At 38.2% G+C, this 19,004-nt stretch overlaps 1 protein-coding gene across 5 annotated transcripts; it reads left to right on the top strand.

The window, feature by feature from the left end:
* The first annotated feature begins 9,360 nt into the window (after positions 1-9,360).
* On the top strand, positions 9,361-17,670 carry LOC122665439 (protein TPX2-like). 5 transcript variants are annotated; one of them, XR_006333484.1, is made up of 18 exons: positions 9,361-9,794; positions 10,501-10,656; positions 11,540-11,629; positions 11,967-12,135; positions 12,653-12,761; positions 13,472-13,522; positions 13,682-13,779; positions 13,896-13,971; positions 14,096-14,158; positions 14,298-14,381; positions 14,549-14,601; positions 14,875-14,950; positions 15,033-15,098; positions 15,194-15,256; positions 15,378-15,455; positions 15,569-15,613; positions 15,747-15,846; positions 17,176-17,670. XR_006333484.1 is itself a non-coding variant. In XM_043861594.1 (18 exons), the coding sequence occupies exons 1-18, from the start codon at positions 9,623-9,625 to the stop codon at positions 17,192-17,194; spliced, it is 1,575 nt and encodes a 524-aa protein (XP_043717529.1). In that variant the 5' UTR covers positions 9,361-9,622; the 3' UTR covers positions 17,195-17,670. The 5 variants fall into 5 exon arrangements, 3 of the variants coding, with proteins under 3 accessions (XP_043717529.1, XP_043717525.1, XP_043717535.1); XR_006333483.1 differs by having other exon boundaries at positions 17,173-17,670; XM_043861594.1 differs by having other exon boundaries at positions 15,740-15,846.
* The last annotated feature ends 1,334 nt before the right edge of the window (positions 17,671-19,004 follow it).

Raw genomic sequence — 19,004 nt, 5'->3', positions numbered from 1 at the left:
TAAGAGATTGGGTTGGGAGGGCCCTAGACAGCTCGACCATGAACCGAGATTTAGGGCCCAATTTGGTGGTGGGTTGTTGTTTTTAACTGTCGTAGGTGGCCCAAATCAAGAGGATCCCACTCGGTCACATCACATTGGTCCGGTCTTTAACAATTCCAGTCGTAAGGGGTTAGGAGTAGAATCGGGCCAAAACTAATCAGTTTCAAATTTGAGATTCAGAACCATTAACTAATGGGTAGGGAGGTTTCGGTTCTTAAACGGTTCCAAGCAGTCCAAAAAAATATCTAACACATAGTACACATATTCAATAATACTATAATAAAATATTAATTTCATTTACATGAGATTTGCAACTCACTATCATTTTTTTTCTCAAATCACAGAACTAGTCCATATTACCTCTTGTTTTGTATTCAATTATAAGTAGGATCATCACCACCCTCATAAGTTAGGGTTATTTTAAGATATGTTCCTAAGTTAGAATTCTCAAATGGACCTTTAAATTAACAAGCAAATCTTTAGTGAACTATCGTATAAGACAAGTGGTACCAGTCAAAATGAAAGACTACAAAAAATAAAGGGTTTAATCTTAGCTGTCATGACCTTAAGTATTAAGAATTATCTAATATATAGGGTTAGGATGTGAATTTATTCCTTGTTCCCCTGGTTCTGGTTCCCACAATTCCTACTTGGTCTATTGGTTCTAGAACCGTTGGGAGTCCAATAACTTAATTGGTAGATCTAGAACCAGTTCCGGCTCTAACCCAAAATTGACACCCTTACATGTCACCACCATCTTTCTCGAGTCTCTCTCTCATGGTTGCCTTGCTTCATGAACCAGAGGCCCTTCTCTTGCTAAATTATATGTGTCTCTCTCCCCTCCATGGGAATTTATATATATATATATATATATATATTTTATTTTTTTTTTTATTTTATTTTTTTTATTTTATGAAAAATGAACTTATTTATTGATGCACGCCTTGCTCAAGGTTTTTGAATTACAAAGGTCAGAAAACGAGGGAGTGGAGAGTGACCAATTTATATCGGCAACACAAGACAAGGCGTTCCTAGAGAGGGAATCAGCAGTGTTGTTAGTCTCTCCCTCGAAGAAAAGGATAAATTACAAATCCTGAAATAGGAAGCTAAGTCATGGGAAATTTTTTCAATAAAACGGACAATTAAGGTGTAAGATTTGACGTGGCAATGGGCTATCTACATTTATACGGTCCAGTGGATTTGGCAAGCCCACGGTGGTATCAGGCTCAAAATGGCCCATGATGGTAATTCTAATTTGTACTTAGAGCGTTAGTGTGCTTCGGAGGCTTTTCGAGTTTTGAATCATTTTGGTTTCTGTTGTTGGGTGTTATGATTTGTCATTCACTCAGTTTGTGTCGGCTAAAGCTCCAACTGAAAGTGAATCCTAAAAAGAGTTCTAACTGACATATGAAGTGGTATATACTCTTTTTTTTTTGTTAAAACAAGGGTTCCATACTCACAAGACTCGGACAAAACTTTTCCCTTCTGCCCTTTTTGTGTCTCCAAACCTACGCTCCTCTTCAACTCTATCTGTACGTTTTTTTGTCTGTGTTTTCAAGGAAGTAGATTCCCACTCGATCAAAGTACATAGGCATAAAACCAGGTTTTGACTTGGTGAGCATGGTTCTAAGCATCGGTATCGGATCGTATTGGCGATACATACCGGTTTTGCAGTCACCAATATTGATATTGATATGGTGCAGATACTGTATTGGTAACATGGTACGGACAAGGGGTAAAATGGTCAGAAAACTCAATGGTAATTTGGCCTGATACAGCCGATCCAGCCAGATAACATATCGGTATTATATCAATTTTGCATGTTGTCGATACCCGTTCTAATACTGTGTACTAAAACCATGTTGGTGAGTCACTCGAGTCGAGTAAAGAAAAACATGAAATCTGGTCATGAAGACTCGCCTAAGTCTAAAAAGTAACATTAATTTCAAGGCAGATCAAGTTTTTATTGACACGGTTTTTTTTTTTTCGAGTCGCGTGAAGTGCATTGTGTCTGTTTTTTTATTGGGTTGTATACTATTCATAAACCATAAATTTGGTCTACAATTAAACAAAACCCTTGAATTTTTGTTTGTTGTCTTCAATATTAATCCATTTTTTTCTTCTCACTAGGACACAACCATTGCCTCAGTCCCTTCTCACTTGGAGATAAAGAAGAAAGAAGATATTCAAAAAGCTGGACTCACTAGACTCACCAAGTTTTGAAAAGAGTGAGTCAAGTCGAAAACATGGTTTTCCAATTATGTTAAAACCTAGAAATAGATCGATTGTTTGGATCAAGAATTAAATCCAATCAATAATTTCAATATGATTCGATCAAAGTTTTAGTTTACGATATCGACTACAGTATTGTTGATGCCAATACCAAGTGGCCGTATCAAGTCGATTCCAAAAAAAGAAAAAAAAAACCATGATTTGACTGTTTTAGTGCCATATCAATATCAATCAGCGTTGATACCAAGATTCTAAAACTCGGGTTTCAACTAGCTAGAAATCAAGTTTGTCTCGATTTCGACCATATCTTAGTTGAAACCTGGGACTTTCTCCAGGCTAACTTGAACCTTGGTTTCGAGGCCCATAAGTTATTTTTTTGCCCTGAATTTTGTTGTGTTGTCTATTTTTGACATTTTAAATCCAATCCATGCATTAGTTTTACATTGAGAACACTAAAAATATTACTTGTGGTTTTGATCCAAGTTTGATACTGTATATTATTCTTAGACATGGTATCGAATAAGGTTTGACCGAAACATAACTCCTTCAATAGAAATGAGATTTAAGTAATCTTGGATTTGTTAGAAAGCTTTGTTTTGACAGCTTTCCAACAAATCCAAGATTGCTTAAATCTGATGTATATTGAAGGAGTTATGTATCGGTCAAACTTACTTTAGTGTGCACAAATATTGTCAAAATCACTATGAATAAAAATATTTTTTTGTACATCAAAACAAATAAATATTTTACCGCACTTCTGGTTTTTAGCAATGTTTTACCACATTAAGATTTATGAAATTTTTAGATTTGAGAAAAAACCCCAGCATTAAAAAGTTGAAAATTACACCTACCGTCGAAAATCCAGTTTTTGTTCTTGAACTTGGGGGTTGACTTTTTTCCTTTTGAAATTTGATTTTTTTAACTATTTTTATTGGATTCAAATAGGGGGTATTTGCTTATTTTTTAATAATATCTTAAGTAAATGATATTAAACATAACTAAGTGTCTGGCCTAGTTTCTGGCATAAATACATGTCTGTCCTAGCTTTGAATCAAGTTTATCCTAGTTTCGATGGACATATGTGTTGAAACCACCGAAATATGGTCGAAACTAGGGGTGTCAACCGGTCAAGCTCGGTCGGGCCTAGCCGGGCCTCATGAATTTTATAGGCTGCACCGTGTCCGACCGTTTAGGCATTCGGGCTTGCCTTGGGCAGGCATGGTACGGTTTCATTTTGGTCGATCGGTGTTCAGTCTTTAATCAAGGCAGTCTTATTCGGGCTAAACGAGCCTAAATCGGGTCTAAAACGGGCTAATGAGCCATTTAACTCTAAACAGTGTGGGCTTACTAATTGACATGCAACCAGAATTTTAAGTTCAAACCATCACACCGTTGGGCACTCTCTATACACCTCAACTCAAAATCAAATAAAACTTATCCCAACTAAAATAGAAGCAGAACACCGAATAGAAGCACATCTAACAAAGTAAGTAGAGGGAAAAATAATAGCAGCACAACACCGAATAGAAACACTTCTAACAAACTGAGTAGAGGGTAATAAAAAAATAGCAACACAACACCAAATAGAAGTACATCAAACAAAGTAAGATCTAAAAACTAAAACTAAACCTCATTTCACCTACGTTAATTGTATATAAATCTAACCAATAAATATCAAAGGCCAACAAAAAAACAAACAAAAAAAAGGGAAATTTATAAGTTAAAGGGTCGGGTTAGGTCGGGCTGCAACAAGGCGATGTTGGTCGGGCCTGGAATCGGTAGGTCTGGTCGGGCACCCAACGGGCTAGGACCCCACACCGGGACTGCCCGATTACTAAACATGTCGGGCTTAAGCCCGACACATTTAGTAATCAGGCCGGGCCGGGCCGGGCTCGATCGGGCCTGGCGGGCCGGGCCTAGAATTGATACCCCTGGTCGAAACCATCGAAACCCAATTGAATCCAGGGATTTTATAAAACCCCCCCTTTCAACTTGTCTCGAAAACCTACGAAACCGAGTTAACTCAGTGGTTTCGACAAGTTTCGATCAAAATTTTCTTCCATGGTTGATACTGATACATATCGATTTATACGATATTGATTCTTAAATCCATTGATTCGATCGAAATCAGAGATCCAATTCCTTGAGTAGTATTCTTCACTCTTCAATCTTCATTTCTTCACGTCAACAACCCTTGATTTCCAATGGCAACATTCCCTTGTTTGGGTTGTTTTACTGTGAGCATGACTCCAATGAATGAATGAATGTCATTCTTGTTGGAAAGTAGGATTTGTTTAAGTATTGCCTTTTGATCATTTATACAGTTTGAGATAAAAACTTTAATAGTTTACACCCGAATCGTTATCTCCTCCAATTTGCAGCCCGCTCCATTTTCTACAATTCTTCTCATAAGGGGGGCAGAAATGACTACCCTATCCCATGCCTGAACACACTGCTTAAGGTAGGGTCCACTTCGTTTATAAGAGGAATTGCAGAAAATGGAGCGGGCAACGAATTGGATAGGGCTGCAACAGGGTCGGGTTGGGCCAAGCTTTATCCTAGCCCAACATTAAGTCCCCTTAGCTTGGCCCAAGCTCGACCTGACTCTGACTCTGGGTCAGAAAAATCCAACCCTAACGGCCTAACCCGCCCTCAGGGTCGGACCAGGTTGACCCTGATTGGCCCTGATCATGGGGAGGGGGAAGGAAATGCATGGGCCAAAATGGGTTGGGGAGATAATTATCGAATTTACGTCAAATAACACTATAATAAAATGTATTTCACTTATTGTCTTCATATATAATATATTATATAACAAAATATGGGTGATGTTTAAAGTTTATAATATATATATTATATCAGTATATATTTTATAGGATAACTTAAAATAGGGCCGGGCCGGGCTGGGTCATGCTTACCCTGAGGCCTCAACCTTTGGCCCACTCGACCCTGACTCAGGGCCAGAAATTTCCAGCCCTAACCCGCCCTCGAGGCCAAATATCTCAGCCCAGGCCCTGTTTGGGCTCAGGACGGGCCAAGGCGGGTTCGGGCTGACAGGGCCAAACTTGCACCCCTAGAATTGGAGGTGATAATTTTCCATTTACACCCCCCCTCCAAAATATAAAATAGATAGAAACTTTAGTAAGAAGAAAGTTTGCCTTCTATTGTGGGCGAAGGAAACACCTATGAATTTAGGGTTATTTTTACTCCTCTAATTGTTGAAGGTCTGAAATACTTTTCAGCATTCCTTACGAGGCCGGATCTGGTTCTCGTACGACCATAGTCGCACAGATGGAATCCAAGAGAGTGAGTGGATTCTATCAGTGCGACCAATTTTAAATCATTCACTAAGCCATCCAATTATCACAATAACAACATGGCACAAAGTGGTCGCTCAAAAATACCCTAAGAGTGTCAAATTGGAACTGGAATCGAAAATCGAAACCGGATCTAGACTAAATAATCCAAACTGAATAGAATTTGGTTACAATCCAGAATTAAGGAACAAAATCAAGGCGGGACTTGAATACTTTCCAGATCCAACGTAAGAACTGACGGTTAGAACCGAACTGATGTATACCAGTATATTATATAATATATAGTATAATACTACTATATAACACACTATAATACTAATAAATATTTTACTTATATTAGATTTTATAATAGTACTACATTATAATATAAACCAAGTACATGAACCAGAACCGAATAGGGGAATCGAACCGTACATGTTCGTACGAGTGCCGAATTTCAAAACCGAAGCGGGAGTTGGTCTGGATCTGGATCACACTAATACTCCTGAAACTGCATTGAAACCGAATTGAATACCCAGTTCTAGACTGATTTTACACCCTTAAAATACCCTATGGACAGACCGTACCGTCCATAAAACCTTTTGCCTGACCAGAGTTGGCCCTTAAACCAACATGTTTGGAACCAGTTTGGTTGTACACATGTATCCAAAAAGTCCCCAAACGTTCCAATTTGAGTTTCCAAACAGCCCCTATTGATATTAATGGCATTTAAAGTCTCTTAAATGAAAAAAAATGGATCACAGAAGACTTTTTTTTTTTGATAGAATCACAGAAGACTACTAGCGTATGAAGAAGATAGAGAAATAAATGTCATTAATATTTTTTCCATAAGTTGGTAAAACAAAACATCCGAACCATCTCTATCAACCTCCTCACTTATAGAGAAGCTCAGTTTTGCTTAAAAGCTTTTAAATTTCAGTTACCAAAATGGGGTCTTTACTGAACCAAAGAATCCAAGGAAACCATTCCAAGCAAATCTCTGTAAAAGTAGAAACTTAAGCGACTCAGATACTACGTTTATTCATATTCAAAAATGTAAATAAAGCCCAAACAGGTCCTTGCTTTAACGTTTCACTTATTATAGAATCTCATCCATTTAAAAAAAAAAAAAAATCTCATCCATTTCCTGTACAATGGAAACAAAGTCATAAATGCATGCATATCTCTATCTCCATCTCATAGCCCATTAATCTAAGGTTATGTTTGGTAAGCAAGAAATGAATATGGTTTTAGGTGAATTATATCGATCCATTAGTTTATGTGTCTTTCTCACTCTTATTTTTTCAATTTTTATTTTTCCTGCATTCCAAACATAACTTTAAAACTATATCATGTCCAATTGTGAATAGGACCGGTCTGTTGGATTTCAAATTTAGGCCGGAATTTTGTGGGTTAGGCGGGAGGGTACCGGTTTTAAGTTCTAATAGTTAGATTCAAGAGTCAACCTTTTCTTTTTGTAGCTCTCACCTTTGACCCCACCATTGGAGTTTCTGATGTCATTTATTTCACATGTGATCCGGGAAGTAACGTACCTTTTACAAATACAATAAATAGGAAAGGACAAATGCGCCATTCAGTACTTTAAAAAGGTGAATAAAGCCGTAGATGGCAATGCTGTCATTTTCTTAAAAGATGGAGATAAAACCCAAGAACCGCGAAACTTGACACAATTCGGTACAATTTTCGTCCCCAAACGAAGTTTTAATGCTCGAAAACACGGTTTTTTAATAACAACAACAAACTCAGCAATATCCCAATTTAATTGTGTTGGATGTATGGATTCAAACAAAACAAAGTATGGAAAATTGAGATCTAAAATCTAAACAAAGAAAAGAGAAACGATGAGATGAGAAATAAAAAATAAAAGATGAAAATAAGAGGAAAGAGGCACAACACAACAAGTTAAGAGAATCTCAGTTAAATGGGATCTGCTGTATGGATCCTTACCCTAATGGATTCTATCCGAGGTCATACTTGATATAAGACGTGTTGCGGGTGAAAACCTTCGATGCCCGGTTTGCCCACGGATGAGCCTGCAAAAATCAAGCGATGAGTACAAGAGAGCTGGTGTGGCTCCGGCCAAGGACTTTCCGACGCTCAAATCAGGTCTCCAATGCAACAGCGTAACTGCGTAGTGAAAAGCCAGAAGAGGAATGGTGCTCCATACCTGGGTATTTATAGAGTGAGGATGGGATGAGGCGGTTGGGAGAGTCTTAGTATGGTAGGAGTCCTTCTTTTGGAAGGCTCTCTCGCGTAGAGCGGAGTGGAGAGCTATTTTCGGGGTCGGGCTCTTATTAAGATAAGAGTCCATGTAAAGTGTGATTTCGTATTGCGCTAGGATCGTGGCTCGATCCTTATCCCGTGATTCTCAGGATGTGCTGACGTGACCCCGCGATCCCCGGTGGGGCGTTATGGTAGCTTCTGTGGAGGAGGGCTCGACCTGGGAGGTCGGTCTCACCTCGGCCTGGGAGTCACCTCGGCCTGGGAGGTCGGCCTGTTAGGTCGGTCTCGGCAGTCAGCTCGGCCTAGGCTGTCCTGTGTATGCTCAATCAGGAGTTTATGGCTGACTTGTGTGAGCTCGGCCTCAGCCCCGGCTGACTTGTATGAGCTCGGCTCTGTCAGGTGACTTATCGGAGATCGGGTGGGCCCGATTTCTTTCTCAGCTCAGTTCGGTTCTTGGACTGACCTCAGATCGGCCATGTGACAGCTTTTAATTGGTGAGGTGATTTTATACCCTATCACAACCTCAATGCTCGGCCTCGGCCTCGGGCAGTCGTGTCCTCAGTGCTCGGCCTTGGCATCGGCTTCAGTGCTTGGTCACAATGCTCGGCCGTGTTGGTGATCAGGGTGATGGCCTTCTCCTTCAGCCTCTGTGCTCTGACGTGTTTGGTACCGCATCGTTTGGCTCAGCTCGGTCCTCAGACTAGATTGGGGCTTGACTAGGCATTCGTGCTCAGCGATGATTGCCCTTTCAATCGAGCTTGATGTGCTCGGCTCAGTGGTCAGCGAATGCGATGCTCGCCCCCGGTGCTCGGTTTGGAGTCCTTTGGCTCGGTTGGGCCAGGACGGCTCGGTCCTTGAATTTGACTCGGTTCCATGATAGCTTGGCTCGATCCTCGGATTCAGTTCCTTGGCTCGGTTCGGTCAGGTCGGCTCGGTCCTTGAGTTTGGCTCGGTTCCATGATAGCTCGGCTCGGTCATCGAATTCAGTTCCAGTACGTTTACATGGCAGCTTTTGGTTGGTTGGGGGATTCTATGACACATCAAGACGTAAACTATGCATGTCATTCCTAACGACCTTTCCTATAATCATTTTAGGCATGCCCTAACTCTTTTAGGTCCTTCAATCGGAATCATATCACTTCTTCTACTGGGGCGTTCCAAGTCCTCCGTTGAACATGGATGTACCACCTCAACGACTCTCTCGAAACTTGTCATTAACTGAGGCAACCCTCAAATCAACTTTAATACGTTCATTCCTTACTCTGTCCTGCTTAGTTTTCCATTAATCCATCTTAACATCATCATCTTTGTCATACATAATTTTTCAAATCATATTACTCCTTAAAATGACGGTCACATCCCTACACTCCTACTCGATTTAAAATTTAAAAAAGCGTTGAAAAGCATAACCTGGGATTACGAGAGTTCTGGAAGGGTACATACGTCATTGAGATTGAGAAAGAACGTTATCCGATTTCGATTCGTGTGGGAGTATGTATTATTTTAATAGTTTCGGTGCCCGCTATTCAAATTTTCGGATAGTTCTAAACCTCGGCGCTATAAAAGCTGTCTGTTCTCTGTCACCTTTGTTACCATTCATGCCGCTTCACATTCGACGGAATCCGCGCTGGTAGCTTCGATAAGGTCTTATACACATTTGCCAGATTTAGGGTTTATCATATTCATTGCCAGAGCTTTGGAGGCGACACGAAGGAGGATATAACAGATTCACCAATCAATGGCGTCCTCCTCTGGTTTCTTGGTTTGAGATTGTACAGTTACCGGCATTGTGGAGAGAGAAAGAGATAGAGATGGACGAAGAAATGGTGGATGTCTCCGAAGGAAGGTTTTCGCCTGTGGAAATAGATTTCGATTACGAGTTCGACGCTTGTCGTTACTTCGATTTCATTAGGGAAGAATCACCTGCGGAGTCTCGAGAAGCAGAGCTCTGGTTTGAGAGAGCTGGAAGTTATCCCCCTTCTCGTAAGTTTTTCCTCTTCAATCTTTTCTTGTTTTCATTCAGTAAATGCTCTAAATATGGTTTCGATGACCTTCGCTTTCTCTTATCTTGATCCTTTCTTTGTAGTTATCACTGTTTGATTGTTTTGAGCATTTGTGAGCTCGCTGTGATCTTTCATGCGTTAAATCTTTATTCGAATGGTCCTCTTCTTTGTTCGAGATTTAAACGATTTCTTCCTCGCTCGTCCATAAGCAGGCAATACTGGGATTTATTATTTGGCTTATTTTGATCCTCCTCTCGAGAAAGTTTCTGACTGGTGAAAACCAGGTTAATCTTCCGCCCTAACCTCCGACTAATTCACACATGTCTTTACGATTATAAGGAGAGGCTTCCCTCCTCCTGATGTCAAGTCACTTCTTGATCAAGCTGATAGTTTATTACTTCTTTTGATGACTAAATAGTCTGTAGCATTGCCCCTGACAAATTTGAATCAATAGTTTTGAACCCTAAAGCAGAAAACACTATTTCAATTGATATTTTTACATCAACTCTGACAGTGTTATTGAGTGGGGCACATTTTACCACCAAATTTAGAACACGAAAAAGTAGATTTGCAAATACCTCTTTGATATTCCACTTTTCCTCTGCATTATTCTGATAATTACTGGTCAACTCCGAGAACTGATTCCCATTCTGTTTTTTTTTTTTAAATAAATTTTTTACATTCAGCTTTCGTAGAGAAGTTGAATTTGGGCAAAGTCATCCTTGTGAAAGACATAAACTCCTCTCCAAAATCTAAAGATGTGGAGAACACGGGTTTTACCGCCAACAGATCAGATGATGGCATTGGTCCAGTGTTTTCTGCATTAGATGAAAGTAACCAAGGTACTTACAATTCTTAAGCTCTTTGAGTACTTCATATTTCCATTTACTAATTCAAGTAATATTGATTCTATTTATGAAACTTTTAACTGAATTCTATTTCTAGCTGTGGTTTTATATATTTGATTCTGCTGTAATCTAGTGAACTGCACTAATCTAGTAACATTTCAAAATGGATGCTGTAGCTATGATTGATTCATTCTTAAACAGATAGACTCTGTAATACATTCATTAGAAAATTATTGAAAAATATAATTGCAATTTTACTAATATTGCAAATGTAGTTGTTTGAGTTTTTCAATATATCCTACCATCTCTTCCCAATACCTTGTGTCCAGCATGAGTTGGCATCATGGTTCCAAATGAGACACCTAGCGGCACTATATTTTCAAATTTCAATCATTAACCCTTTCCACACAGTGATACTCCTTTGAAGACCTCTCCACCCCCCTACCACAAAAAAAAAAAAATTGTAAAACACAGACCATCTAAGACTTAATACCAGTTGGTATTTCAGTATATGGCTCATTTGCAAACCCTTTTGTTTCAGAAGACATCTGGTGGATCAGGAAACTGAAGAGTCTGACATGCATTAACATCCTAAAAAAAATTATTTATCCCCTCAAATATTGATGACCGATGTTTAGAATAGAAGCAGAGGGAAGATTTTCATGCTGATAATATTAAAAATATTTATGTATTTTCTTGCTAGATCATGAACAGATGAGTGATGGAGTTTTCAGGAAACTGAAGAGTCTGACAAACATAAACATCCTTAAAAAAGTATTCATCCCCTCGAATATTGATGACTGATGCTTTAGAATAGAAGCAGAGGGCAGATTTTCATGCTGATAATATTAAAAATATTTATGTATTGTCTTGCTAGATCATGAACAGATGAGTGATGGAATCTTCAGGAACTCAACAGGTGGAGTTCCACAGAAAGTTCAAAATGATGAACAAGCATTGCCAACAGGTGCTTTGGTTTTTTTCCTATTATGTTAGTAATTAGTAGTCTCATGCAGCAAATGAAGTTTTTAGAGATTCAACTTTTCTGTAGCAGGACATTTCTATTTGTAATTTTTTGAAGTTAATATGTATGATTAGTCTCACAATCAAGTTTGATTATTGTTACCTCCTCTTTCCTGGAGTTCTTTCATATTTGCAAGTGTATTGTAGTTTGTCTGGATCATGTTTCCACTTTATTTGGAAGGAAATAACATATATTTAAGTGCAATTGTGTAGTCGCAGTTTCAACCTTTTCCTTATCTTCTCTAATTTCAAGTTTCTATTGGTTCACAATTTTTCTATAGGGCTGTCATTTTATAATCACATGGCTAAAGATATTCCCAAAGCAAAACTGAAGCATGCAAGCAAGGGACCTTGCCCCAGGAGCTCAACTTTAATGAAACCGACTGCTAGTCATCTGGCAAAGCAAAATCAACCACGGGATGCCTGTGTTTCCAACCGATTTTTTGAAAGGTTTTAATTCTTTCTTTCAATTTTTTATATCACAGCTTCTTGTCTGCTACTAGCATATAGTATTTTTAGTTAGTCTTGGGATTATATGTACCAAGGATTTAAAAACTACATCAAGCATCCAGATCATCCAGTGGGACTATGCCAATCCCAAGTTCACTCGGCTGATCTCAACTAATGCTTGCCGAGTTTGGAGGAAAAAGGGGTAAACAGATTTGGCCAGGCAATTACTTGGAGAGATTGTGCATTGACATAGCTTACACTCCCGATCCAATCCCAATGCTCGAAACCATGATATGCTAAGAATTAAATTTCTAGGACAGTCTTTGTATCTTTAAATTAAAGGTGATATTTGCGTTTTGGAACTTATTAAGGGGATTGTATAGACTCCATTATCCTTTTGAAATCCTCTATGCTGGGACATTAGGAATAATTTCATCTATGATCCTGCTTCTCTTTTTGCAGCCTAATGATTCCATTTTTTCTTCTATTTTCTCATTTTGTCAAGTGTTATTTGTAGGTCTGGGATGCCATTTGTTCGAAACAGTGGTCGAAGCTTTGATAATCTCTCGGGGGTTGAAAGTCAAGCTGCCAAGAGACAGAAGCTCGAAGGAGGTCACTTACGGAAGGTGGGCTGATTTCATAATTCTATCATAAATGGATACCTGTGGTTTACTTCTAAGGACTGTTTTTGGTGAAATTTTGTTATGGATGTGTGGTGTTTAAGTTCTTCACGAACTAAATGACTACTTGGAGCCCTTGCTTCTTTTCCTATTCCATTAGAAAACTATGTTAAACTGGGAGCAAATATTACACAAAATTGAATTTTTGCCTGTTAACTTCTTTTATTGTTGTTTTTTCTCAAGATTTACCTATGCATATAAAATGCTCTTCTAGTTTTGCATTTGATTCATAATTTTTTCTTTCTTCCTTTGAAACTTCTTAAGGGATTTGTCTCTGGTTGATTATACTGCTCATAAATCCCTACTTGATTTGAAGTTGGAATATACTGTAGCTCCTGGGACTTGTATCTTGTATGTCCAACCAGTCTTTATTCAAATTTTTATAATTTGTCGTACTTGATAACTCCTTTTATGTAACTCATTGATGTGCAATGTACTAAGTATTCTTTTGTTCCTGAGATAAGGATTGCATGTTTCATTCTGAATTTGAATGTTGATATAAAATCCTATTAGATTGAGATGTATGTTCATTCAAATATTTTAAGAAGCTGGTGAGATGCGGTTGGAATTATAGGATTTTTTTTTGGGCTCAGGAATGAATAAATGTATAGTATTTGTAAAAAGATTACTGAACACTATATTATTTTGCAAAACAGGTTGCTGGAACAAAGCAACATGCTATTCTGGCACACAAAGTAACAAAGAAGGTGACCTATTTATCTTTTCTAATGGCAGCTACTTTTTTTGTTTAACATACCCTAGTCCTTTAATTGACATATCATCTTCTTTTGCTAATTTGGCTTTCATTCCATTGTACACAATCAATGCAAATAAATTCAATTAAACTCTTTTGGATGAACTATCAGGACAAACCTGTTGATGGTAATGTAGTGCATTCGAAGCTTAAACTCACTATTCCAAGAGAGCCTGAGCTGGAGACAGCACAGAGGGCCCAAAGGACCAGGTATACTTCTCACTTTGAAATTGATATCAATTTTTATCAAAGCGATTGAAATGGATATGCATAATTTTTAATATTTCTTTTTCTGATTGTGCTCAATTTCTTTTTATTAATTTCAGACCAAAAAATAATGCTGAGTTAGAAGAACACCAAAAGTCAACATGTACATTCAAAGCACGCCCTTTGAACAGAAAAGTTGGTACTACAGTTAATAGAAGTGCCTTTTTTTTGGGGGGGGGGTGTTGGGTTGGGAACTTTTTGTTTATGTGCAGTTATTTACTTCCCAGTTTACTAAAATTTTCTTTTTGGTGAGGTTCAGATTCTCAAGGCTCCGTCATTGCAACTTCCACAAAAAAGTACACCACGGTTGCCAGAATTTCAGGTACGTATTTAGTATTTGTTCCATGGCCTTGCCTTTTATAATTACTTGTCTTCATAGTGGTGCAAGGTTCAATTACTTCTAAATATCTTTTAAATAGTTTTTGTGTTAAACTATTTCTTTTTGTTACATCGCGTCTTAGGAATTCCGTTTGAAGACATCAGAGAGGGCTGTACAACACTCTACGTCTGCTGTATCTTCACCATCTCGCAACATATCTCATAAGGTAGGTCACTGGACTTATAAATATGATTACCACTACAAGGCTGAGAAGGTATCATTGTCACATTAACAATGGTTAAAATATTTGTCATTGCCTGTTTTATTACATTTAAATGATTTTTATGTCATTTCAACTGTAAGAAGTTGATAATAGTAAGCTTTCCATTTTAGGTTGCAGCTAACAGCAGTTGTGTTGCTCATAATGCAACCATCAACTCCAAAAGGTACCATTTTTGTGTATCCATAGACCATTGCAGCCTTAAATGCTGACATGTAAACAGCTATTTTCTGTTCATATTATCCTGTTTATGTATGATTTTTGTTTCTTCTGTTGTGACATATAATAGAAAATACTTTCTAAGTTTTTGAGATATAATTTTTCATCATGTGGTTGAATGGACTTAATTCTATTTAAAGCAAAAAAAGCCCAAAGAGCTCTTTGCAACCTGTTTTTGTCTGGATAGTAACTAACATGGCTGTTTTTGGGGTATGCTCAGGTCAATTTCTGGGGATAATCCGAAGGAGGAATGTGAATTAGCAGACCATTTTAAAGCTCGACCCTTTAATAAGAAGGTAGAGTGGTAATTTGCATGTCTATTTTTCTGTGTGTATAGAATGCTAATGGTTGTCATTTATGAACCCTATTTGACTCCAGATCTTTTCAAGTAAAGGAGAGATTGGTATTTTCCGGAACAGTAAGCGGGAAGTCACAGTACCTATGGTAATTGAATACACTTATGCTTAGTGTGGTGCCTTGTGTTATTAATTGAAGTTCCTTAGATTCCTTTTTGTTACCATGTTTTTACTTTTCGACAGGAGTTCGATTTTTCAACAGACAAGAGGTCTCAGCATCGTCCACCCATAGAGCTTTTTAACAAGGTAACTTTCTGTTTCAAAATAGGAATCATTTGGTGTGCCTCCTTTTCTATGTTCATTGCATTTATATGTTTCACAGTACTCATGTCTCTCTTTTTCTCTTTTCTTTTGGTGTAAATGTTAGCTGTCACTTACACCTGGACTCCAGCAGAATAATGCATCTCAGCCAAAAGTGGCTTGGTCAAGTTCTGTACATGCTAAGGTTTTCCTCATTCCTTGTAGCGCCTGAAATTTTGAACTATTTCACTGTTTAATGCTTTGTGTTTCTATTTTTTTCACCACTATTTACGTTTTTTTTATTTTGTTTGGTTTAAGGGCTCAAAGGAGAATACTCCAGGTCCTTTCCGACGAGAACATGTGGTATGTATGGGAATTTTGTCACTCACCAATTTTATATGCATCCTGCCATCCTCTAGTAGTCTCCATTTTGTTAGGCAAGATATTTTGATTTAACCAAACCTCAATCTAATGAACTCCAACTTGAAGATAGCAGCAATGAACAATGAAAAGCATCAAAGGGTTGGAGAAAAGCAAACTCAATGTTGCTCTGACAGAAGGATCTTTGAATTCAGACCCCAAGCCAATACAAACAGGTATATCATTCAGTGCAAAGATTTTTGGTCAAATTGACATTTGCTAAGTTTTGCATTATGTGCTATGTAGTCTGGTCCTTCTATGAGTTTGTGTTCAGTTTTGCTACTTGAAGTGAGGATTGCCATGTTCCCTGTTACTTTATCATTGAAGCTACATTAAAATTTTGTCCTGCCAATAAAGTAACATTTAAATTTGGGAAGTAGTTTTCTGTCCGGGAGTGTGGCCTACGCCAGTACTCCCATGTGTACATCTCTTTCCTCAAAACAACGGGGTAGAGGACTCTTTTCATATGAAGAGAGAGAGAGAGTCTCACCGGAGTGCTGGTGTAGGCCACACTCCCCGGACAGAGTTATTTTTCCCTGTAAATTTATGATCGATTTCAATGACATGTTGTAGTTGCTGACACATCGGATTTGGTTTGGATGAAAATCCTTTATGATGAATTTGTTTGTAGTCAGAAGTGAAGGTTCCATTTTAGATGATACATAAAATTAAAAAAATTGGTCTTAGATTATTCCAAGTTCCATTTGCAACTCGTAACTCACCTTTATCTCTTAACCATGGCAGCCACTTCTATGTTGCACTAACTCTCGCTGCATGTGCATTTAAAGAAAGCAGGGTGGCACATGCATGTGCAAAAGGTTTTGATTAGTAAGCCTCCTGACCACTGGTGAGGATAGGTTCTGAGTGCACATTGTTTGAGACATGGTCAATATTTTCAAAACCAAGAAGTTATGCTAAAACGATATTATGATCAACTGAAAATTGTTCAAGTATCCGGTTCTGAGTGCACATTGTTTGAGACATGGTCAATGTTTTAAAAACCAAGTTCTGCTAAAAGGATATGATCAGCTGAAAATTTGTTCTCAACTGTCCAGTTCAACCTGCCACTGAATGATGGTTATTAGCGTCCAATTAATTAGGAAGTAAAAATTAAAGTGGCTGGATAGGAGAAATTTTTGAAAAGTTTTTTTTTTGGGTGAATAATTTTTGAAAGGCTAGTTTGCCATATTTGAACTAATGAAAGTCTGTAACTCTCATCCTTGGGAGAGGGGGCATGTAGACAACTTGAGGCATTCAAGGATGCAGTGGTCTGGAGATCCCTTTTTCTAACAAAATTATGTTGGTTCTACTTGGACTTCCTTTAACAATCAGTAGTTCAAATTACCAAATTGAGTTAGACATTTGAATCTGTTCTATGTGAATGATAACATATATGCTAATGTTTTTGTGGCTATTGGGAACTTCAATTTTGCAAGGGCAAAAGTTAATTGAGTGTTCTCAGCTAATATCTCATAAGGTCTGAAATTGGCCTTGATTCACTGCAGGAGCTTGGGCATCCGTTGACAGTGTATGATTGCTTGCATGTTATCAATTGGTAATGACAAATTTTGAGTTAGTTGATTTCCATGAAGCTTGATGAATTGATCAACAAGGTAGAGCTCTTTTTTCGGTACACAAGATCCATTGGATATTCATATTGTGCTGGGCAATCTTGTAATGGTCATAAAGCAACTTGTATTTTAATGACTAATCAGTTGGCTGAAAGTTGCGGGTCTCCTTGCATAGAAGGGCTTTGAGTTTTAGCAATTGTAGCAGTGGAAATCCGAGGCACACGTTTAGTAATTTAGAAACAGGTATTGTCCATTCCTCAATAAAAATGTAAAACAGGCCAGAGTTGTACAGTTATGAAGGCCTCAAATTTTTGAATCATAGGGTTTTAACCCATTCTGTTCATATATATAATGTCATCATAAGATATTGCAGAGCGAGTATATTCAGTGGTTACCCATTCAACCAAATACTACATTTCTGTTCTTCCTTAAGGTCTCTGTTTTTTATATTTTAATTGAAATAACAGATCTAATCCGAAGTTGTGTAAGTAATCTTCAAATGTTTCTCATTATATGGTGCATGGTGTTACATAGTTTCCTGCAGAGATGACTAGTAGAGGAGTGCTAATTTTCATGCAATAGCACAAATACCCGAAAACTTTAACATGGGAATACTATTTCCATTTGGCACTATTTGCTATGGCCTGTCCAATGGGATCAGTGGTGGAAAAAGAGCAAGTAAGAGTCCCATTTACGTGAAATGAGTACCAAGAGAGAGGACATGAGAGAGTGGAAAAGAGATGTGGTTTTTATGTGGCAAAAGAGTAAGGAAGAGTCCCTCTGGATGCCCTTTTATTTGCAATGCAGTAGTATTAGTGCTCAAATTTTCTGGGCAAGTTGTTCATATCACTTTTTATAGAAAGTTTCGACGTGGAAGCACCAACTATGTCGTATATCCGGCATTTCAATTCCAATGGGGGGGGGGGGGGAGTGGTTTAAACAGCTATGGAAAAGGTTTTGTTGCAGGTTTGACCTTTGCTCTTGTGCACTACTTGCTTCAGGCGGAGCTCCAGATCCATGAAACTACTGGTAAGAAGAGTGCTATTCAATGTTAATTGTATATCAATGTTTCTATTCTGGCAGTAGCACAAGTGGATATAATTCATATAAACTTGATATATGATTCTCTTCTATGGGATGTAGTGCTGGATCTTTTCCTCTCCACAGTAGTTCTTATTCACTGAATTGTGCTTGGTGATCGACTTTTCTTCAATGTTTGATATCATAGGCTTTTTTTAAGGGTATCAGAGGATCTTTTGAAGGCTTTCTTCTCCTTGCCATACACTTCGATGCTGCTGTAGTTATTTTCTCTTGTTATGGCAATGGCAAGTCATTTGCAAACAAGGAATATCAAACAAAGGCATGCATGGAGGAGGGTGGAGACGAACAACACAGACACCAATGCTGAATGCATGATTACATGAATGAGAGAGCTAGTGCAAGGACCTTGCTTGGAACACCGGGGACCTGAATTGCATACTTAATGGTTGCCAATGATGCAGTTGTCATGGGAAAGGTTAAGACCACCATGCCCTTGAAAACCTGCAGATCAAATGCCTTTACTGATCATTGTTTTTAAAACTAAAAGAACCGATAGGTTGAGAAAAATTAAGGGAGAAGAACCAACTGACTCACCTGAAGCCTCTAAAGAAATTGATGCGAACCACGCAGGAAACATAGAGAAAAAATAACTACTCAGCCTTATCCCAACTAAATGGAGTTGAAAGCATCCTTGCCCTCCAATCAGTTCTATTTGAGGTCAT

This window comes from Telopea speciosissima, chromosome 1 (genome assembly GCF_018873765.1).
Source record: "Telopea speciosissima isolate NSW1024214 ecotype Mountain lineage chromosome 1, Tspe_v1, whole genome shotgun sequence".
Taxonomy (NCBI): Eukaryota; Viridiplantae; Streptophyta; class Magnoliopsida; order Proteales; family Proteaceae; genus Telopea; species Telopea speciosissima.
The sequence above is the reverse complement of the archived record's forward strand: the minus strand, read 5'-3'. Positions and strand labels throughout refer to the sequence as shown.